The sequence below is a fragment of the Rhagoletis pomonella genome, unplaced genomic scaffold, assembly GCF_013731165.1.
Source record: "Rhagoletis pomonella isolate Grant_MI unplaced genomic scaffold, Rhpom_1.0 Rhpom_scaffold_00008, whole genome shotgun sequence".
Classification (NCBI taxonomy): domain Eukaryota; kingdom Metazoa; phylum Arthropoda; class Insecta; order Diptera; family Tephritidae; genus Rhagoletis; species Rhagoletis pomonella.
In genome coordinates this window covers 38,264,191-38,270,310 of record NW_023458562.1, presented here as the reverse complement: position 1 = coordinate 38,270,310, position 6,120 = coordinate 38,264,191, and the positions used below count along the sequence as shown (strand labels likewise).

General features: G+C 39.3%; 2 protein-coding genes across 2 annotated transcripts in view; one reads left to right on the top strand and one right to left on the bottom strand.

Moving 5' to 3' along the window:
• LOC118744842 (major facilitator superfamily domain-containing protein 6) overlaps positions 1 to 6,120 on the bottom strand; it is a 242,387-nt gene that overhangs the window by 210,081 nt on the left and 26,186 nt on the right. The window lies entirely within an intron of this gene.
• LOC118744844 lies at positions 5,684 to 6,041 on the top strand (the record flags this gene model as incomplete). The annotated part of the gene is given in 1 exon segment (XM_036478217.1): positions 5,684 to 6,041. A coding segment is annotated over 1 exon segment (75 nt), but the record flags the coding sequence as incomplete, so codon positions are not given.

Here is a 6,120-nt window from a genome sequence, read left to right as displayed (position 1 = left end):
GAGGAGAGGAGAGGAGAGGAGAGGAGAGGAGAGGAGAGGAGAGGAGAGGAGAGGAGGAGGAATCTATGCAACACCGTTTCAGAACCTTAGGCAGTCAAAATTTGCTCGTACTACGACTAAGGGTTTTTGAGATTCAGAAGGCATCTCATTGATTCATTATAAAATAAATATGTCAATGTTAAATGAGAACACTGCGCCACACTCCTAGAAAAAGATAAAATTGGGAATAAAATGCGAATGAAACGGAGTAGAGGCGTGCTCCTTATGCGCTATATTATTTTTTGCCTAAAAAAGTGACAAGACGAGCGAGTACTGGTGATGAGAAAGGTCTATTACTCTACCAATAAGACTGTTAATTTTCTTTTTGAAATATAAAACAACAAAACTTGTCCAAATGTTTTTTTTTCAAACATTTTTATTTATTTATTTTTAATCTATCGCAATTATGTACGAAACAAAATATCCGTTGAAGGGCATCAGTACGACACCTCTGGCAACATAGGATGCCCATATGAACATTTTCAAGGTATTTTTGGTATGGTCCGGTATTATTTAAAACGCGTATTAGTTGCTTATTCAGCTCTGGAATCGTATCGGTCTTATTGACATACATCCAATTTTTCTGAATTTTTCGTTACCGCAGAAAAAGTCCAATGGTGTCAAATCGCGAAATCTCGGTGTCCAATTTATCTCGTTGTTTCACGAAATGATGCGCACGCAATAGAGCCATTGTGTTATGCGACCATTTCATAAAACGTTTGGATCAATTTCAGCGTTGTTCAACTGAGTATCGCTCCATTACTAAGTTTGCCAAAGGCTGTATTGCCAGTTGTCTAAAAAAAAATTAAGAATACATTAAGATATCACAAATAATCGCTGTCAGAGATCTGCATGAGCCTTGAGTAACGCTGTATTAGGACTAAACGAGAATATATCGAAAGAAAACAATATTTCTTTTATTTATATGAACACCCCTTCGCTTTATTCTGCCGACGTTTTGACCTTACCTTGTAATTTTCCTTCGATGCTTAAAAGGATGCAACATCTCCATTAACTGCAGCTGAGGTATTTTGTTTGAAATAACCTTCTAATTTGTAAGTAGAATGCAGGGGCCCTTAAAAACACGACACATCAACTTACTTGCAGCAGCAGTTTGGAGAACTCCACTCCTAATATTCTTACAAACATAAAGGTTTCTGCTTTCGTCTCTCTTTTCAAATTTGACTTGCCAAAATCTCCATCTTTTGGCATCCTTACATCTGTGTAACTCCCTCCCATAGCATGCATTTTAACCTTCCCATTTTTTTTTTTTATTTGTCGTAGCAGTTCTTGTTTTTAACTCTCTGCCTGTGTATGTGTTTTTGTGATTTTATTCTCACTTTCCACTCACTGACACCTCAGCAGAGGTTTCACTTTTCGGTAAACTTGTCACTTTCGAACGCTTACAGTGGAATTTGCAAGACGTTCAATATATAACGAATAATTCATGATTTTAGGACTGTAACTCGATTTCAACGATGCCAACAAACAAACAAACAAACAAGTCGACAAATCCATGTATGCAATACTGGGAAAGAGGTAGCGTGGCAAAGTTGTTGAGCGCAAAGCAAAACAGGATAAGCAATAAAATATTTAACACTGCATTGGCACTTTGAATGTATTCGTATTAGTGTATCTAACAAAATTTGAAACTCTCGTTTGAGTTTTATTCGATAAGCGTAAATCTGTGTAGATTTAGATGAAAATAAGTTATGTTAAGTTTTTGGTAACTTTTTGTCGCCCGCAAGAAAAATTTCCTTTCCTGCTGTGACTTGAAGGATATTTTGTACGAAAGCTATGGGGAGCTGTCATAAGTTTAAGACTCGATTGCAGGGGTAACTTTTGCTGTCGGGCTTTCATATGCTTGATTAAATTTTGGATCAGATTATGGCTGCACTACTACGATTTGGGCATTTTGTTAGTGAACCTTTGTTATAAGGGCCAGGCACTTAACGGCTGATAATGAAATCTTGTCTCTATTCGAAGACCTTCCTGCAATTTCGCGAAATCTTGAAAAACATTTCAAAAATTTTTATATCTATTCGCATATAATCCTACATCGCATATAATATACTAAAGGGTGACGAAAAAATTCCAAAGTTACCGAAAAATCCCGAAAACCCCTAAAACTTTCCGACAAAATCCGAAGGATCTCGAAAAATTCCAAGCGGTCCCGAAAACAACCTCGAAATTTACAAAAAAAAATCGACTCTTCTTAAAGATTCGCTGGGAAAAATTGCGAAAAAGTGCAAAAAAGCTCTGCCCCGCACTACCACTTTCTTCCCCCATTACTGGTGGGATTCTTGTAGAACAGTTGGCGTATTTACAGGAGCACTCGATGACCAAAGGACTCGTAGACGCAATGGATGCAAATCCAAACGGTAAAAGTGTTGAGCCAAAATCTGACCCCATTGCAATGGACAAAGGTACATTCGTGCCAAACAAGCTCGCAAGGCGATCTAGGGAATCTGGGCGTTGCGATGGTAAACCTGGACTTTGTTTCTAAAGGGCGATGACGCACAGACAGCCACAGATGAAGGGAATCTCCTACCTCATCTCAACCTGAGAAGGTGCGTACTCCTTAAAAGTGACTTTCTGGGAAAGGAACCCTTTAAATACTTTATTTTGAGAGGAAGCAGCAACACGGAGGCCAGAAAGTTATCCTTGCTACCCATGGCTAGAGGCAAACTCGAACTGGCGTCCTTATGCGGGGGGGGGGGGGGGGGCGATGAAAAGGGAAATCAAATATTGAAAAACATCACACAGTAAATTGAACTGCGTTCGAGGCCCAAAACTTTCTGAAAAGGAAATAAAATCCTGCTGACAAGAGAGCGAACACTGGACCGACTTGCAGCAATAACAAAAGCGACCTTCGCTAACCAGTCATATGGGCTCTGGAAACACACTTAGTATTGGACCTTAAGAAGCTGTGGATACTTCAAGCTGCTGACCTCTAAAAGCGAAAGGGCTTTGTGAAGCCCAGTTTTAGTGAGTTCACCCTCCGATCAGGCTGGGTCGTTTTTGAATGTATAGCCGCAGTGACGGCTACGCGAAATCTCGTAAAGCCTATAACTCTACAAACGGTATTCAATAAAGAAAGTCGATGGAGCTAAGGGGGCGAAGGATTATGCCGACTACTTCCCTTAGCTGGCAAGTACCCCTGTCGAATATCAAAACTCGGACGTGGGAGTTGGCAGTTGTGTGCTTAGCAGAGTTCAACGAGGATGCACTACCGAGCTTTGCGTCAGGACAAAGAGCTACCCTTTGCTAAAAAGATGTGCACCTAAGTTTCAGAGGTGTTGAGAGGGTGTAGAGTCGCTTTATAAATATATCCAAGGACAAGTTATGCACTAGGAGTGGAACTCGTCAAGTAGCGAAAAATTTCTTCGCATAAAATTTCAAAAGCCTTTATTTCCCTACCATCCCACCAGTGGATTTCCCTCCTTTGCTTGCAAACTTACTAAACAAAAAACGCATTCATTCGACTAAATAAAATGGAATAAAAATCCAAATAAGTATGTCAAAATCGTTTATTGAGCGCTTTCACAAAATCAAACTAAGCATTGACACAATTGACTGCAAATGTCCCATCCATCTGCTAGAATACATACAGAAAGGATACCCCAACAAATATTTAAAAACACACACAGCGAATAGGAAAAAATTATGTCAAACGAAATCTAGTTGGAAATTTGTCTACCTGTATCCTCAAACGGGGAATAAATAGTGGAAAACACGAAAATAACGCACATACACGCATAGAGTAATCCAATTACACGTAACGCAACCAAATGGGATGAAACGATCGATGGCAAATACGAGTAGGAAATGGAAACTAGGTGAGAGTGCAAGCTCATGGCTCAAAAAGCTGGGAATGCATACATGGATCCATATATACATATGTATGTGCGTATGAGTAGATGGGGAATAGTGGCATGTATGCATGTATGAGTATGACATGGCTTCAGGTGGAAATGGGTGAGGCACAGTCACAAACAAGCAGCGTGTCTATGTACATGTTTGCTGTATAAATAATAAAACAGGACATATGTATGGTCAGGGCCAACGGGGCCGCGGTCCAGGGCCCCCACATGTGATGACGAAAGAACAAAAAAATAATTTTTCATAGATTACAGAAAAGATCGCTGGGTATTAAAAAGATTCGTCAGCACCATCAATACATCTTGCGGAACCTAGCTTAGCTTCTTCTGGCGCTGGTGGGATTCTCGATTCGCCCAATAATGGAAATTTCCGTGGGACGCTGGAATTAATAGCTCAGAATGACCTCTGGATATATCAAGGAATACGGAAATAAGGGACGAGGGCACTTAAATTATTTATAAATAACCTGCTAGGAAATAATAACTTTTAGTGGTGAAAAGGTGCAGGCAGAAATAATAAACCGGATCAAAAAGACAAAATATTCGTACTACTCCATTTCTGTACAAAGAAATTCAGGCGAGAATTTCAAACGAAAACACGTGGTATAAAGTCAATAACTAACGATACTGTTAAAAGGAATTATTTTTTCCAATTAGATGTATGTAATTATTAGGGAACGTACCCATACTACGTGACCCGTTCAGGGGGGGGGAGGGGGATCTTCCAAATACCACACTTGGTCACAGTGGGGGGCGGGGGGGGCTTAGGTTTTTATCACGTAGTCAATATCCACTAAGAAAATCTAGCGTTTTTTTCGAGCTACATTCAAATATGGCGCGCAGTGTTTGTCGCTTTTTAAACCCACAGATGGCAACACTGACGAACAGACGTCAGCTGATTGAAAACTGATACTTAGCAGCATTTGAATTCAAGGCGAATTTATACAAGGTGGTAGCAAGAATAAACAACAACAACCACATGTATTTTGTATTGCGGGTGTTATGTCAAATCTGAATTCGCCCCAAAGTTAACGTGTACTGTGCTGTGAAATCAGTAAAATCAAAAGTAAAATACATGTAAGGCGAAGAAATCAGCTGATTAAACAACACCACCTTGTATAAATTCGCCTTGGTTTGAATTGCTGACTACAAAATAGCAAAAGTAACACTTTTATGCTTTTTAAAGCAAGCAGGTCTTGGTCCTTCTAAAACTATTATTAAATATCATTAAATGTCGTTGTACGATCGGCTGTACAATGCGTTTATTAAATGTCACAAGGATTCCTTGTCAATGCAGACAATACAGAAAAAGACGAATGAATTTTGGGTGCCTTTGAGAGATGAGTACAAAAACAACCCAAAGGAGCTGGAGCGTCTCACACAGTTAAAAATCGAAGAACTTTGTCAGATTGCGACTAAGAAAAATGCTCGTCTCCTCAATTTCTTCGTAAAGGTGAATATTCTGAGCGTATTTTGTTGAATGTTTTAAATGATTTATATTATTTGAATGTTTGAACATTGGTGATGTGTGTCTCTTTTTTGTATTTGGTGAATGTAGCTACCTGCACGAAAAGCTTCAACCACGCAAGGTGATCTCAAAATGCTTCCCAGCACCGAAGATGTCAATAATAACACTACAGAGTCGGTTTCTATATCTCGGAAAGGTATAACCAACCGCTTTCTGCTCTGCCAATGTCGATGTATATTTTTTCTCTAACTTTCGTAGCTTAGATTTTGATTTTTTCATTTTATGGGTAGTGATATAATACTGGTTACATTATTTTTCTAGCCTACAGTAGCAATGAACTTTCCGTTCAATCTTCTGTTTCAATACCTTCTTCATCTGTATCTACAACAGCTCCGACACCAAAACAGAATGCTTTAAAATCTGAAATTTCAGTACTTGAAGCCGAATTAAATGCTACCGTAAGAAAGCGAGATGCAGGACTTGGAAAAGACGGGATTGAGAAGGAAATAAAAAAATTAAGGCATGATACTGATTTGAAGAAAAAAGAGTTAAAGAACAAAATAGTACGTGCAGAAAACATGCGAAAATTTAGGGCAAAGCAAAAAACCGAAGTTTTGAGCCTGAAATCCGCTCATCCCAACGTGCAATCTTCGCTCATCCCAACGTGCAATCTTCGTCTATACGTCTGCCCATCTATTAAAGCCGACATCACCGGAAGGACGTGCTCAATTT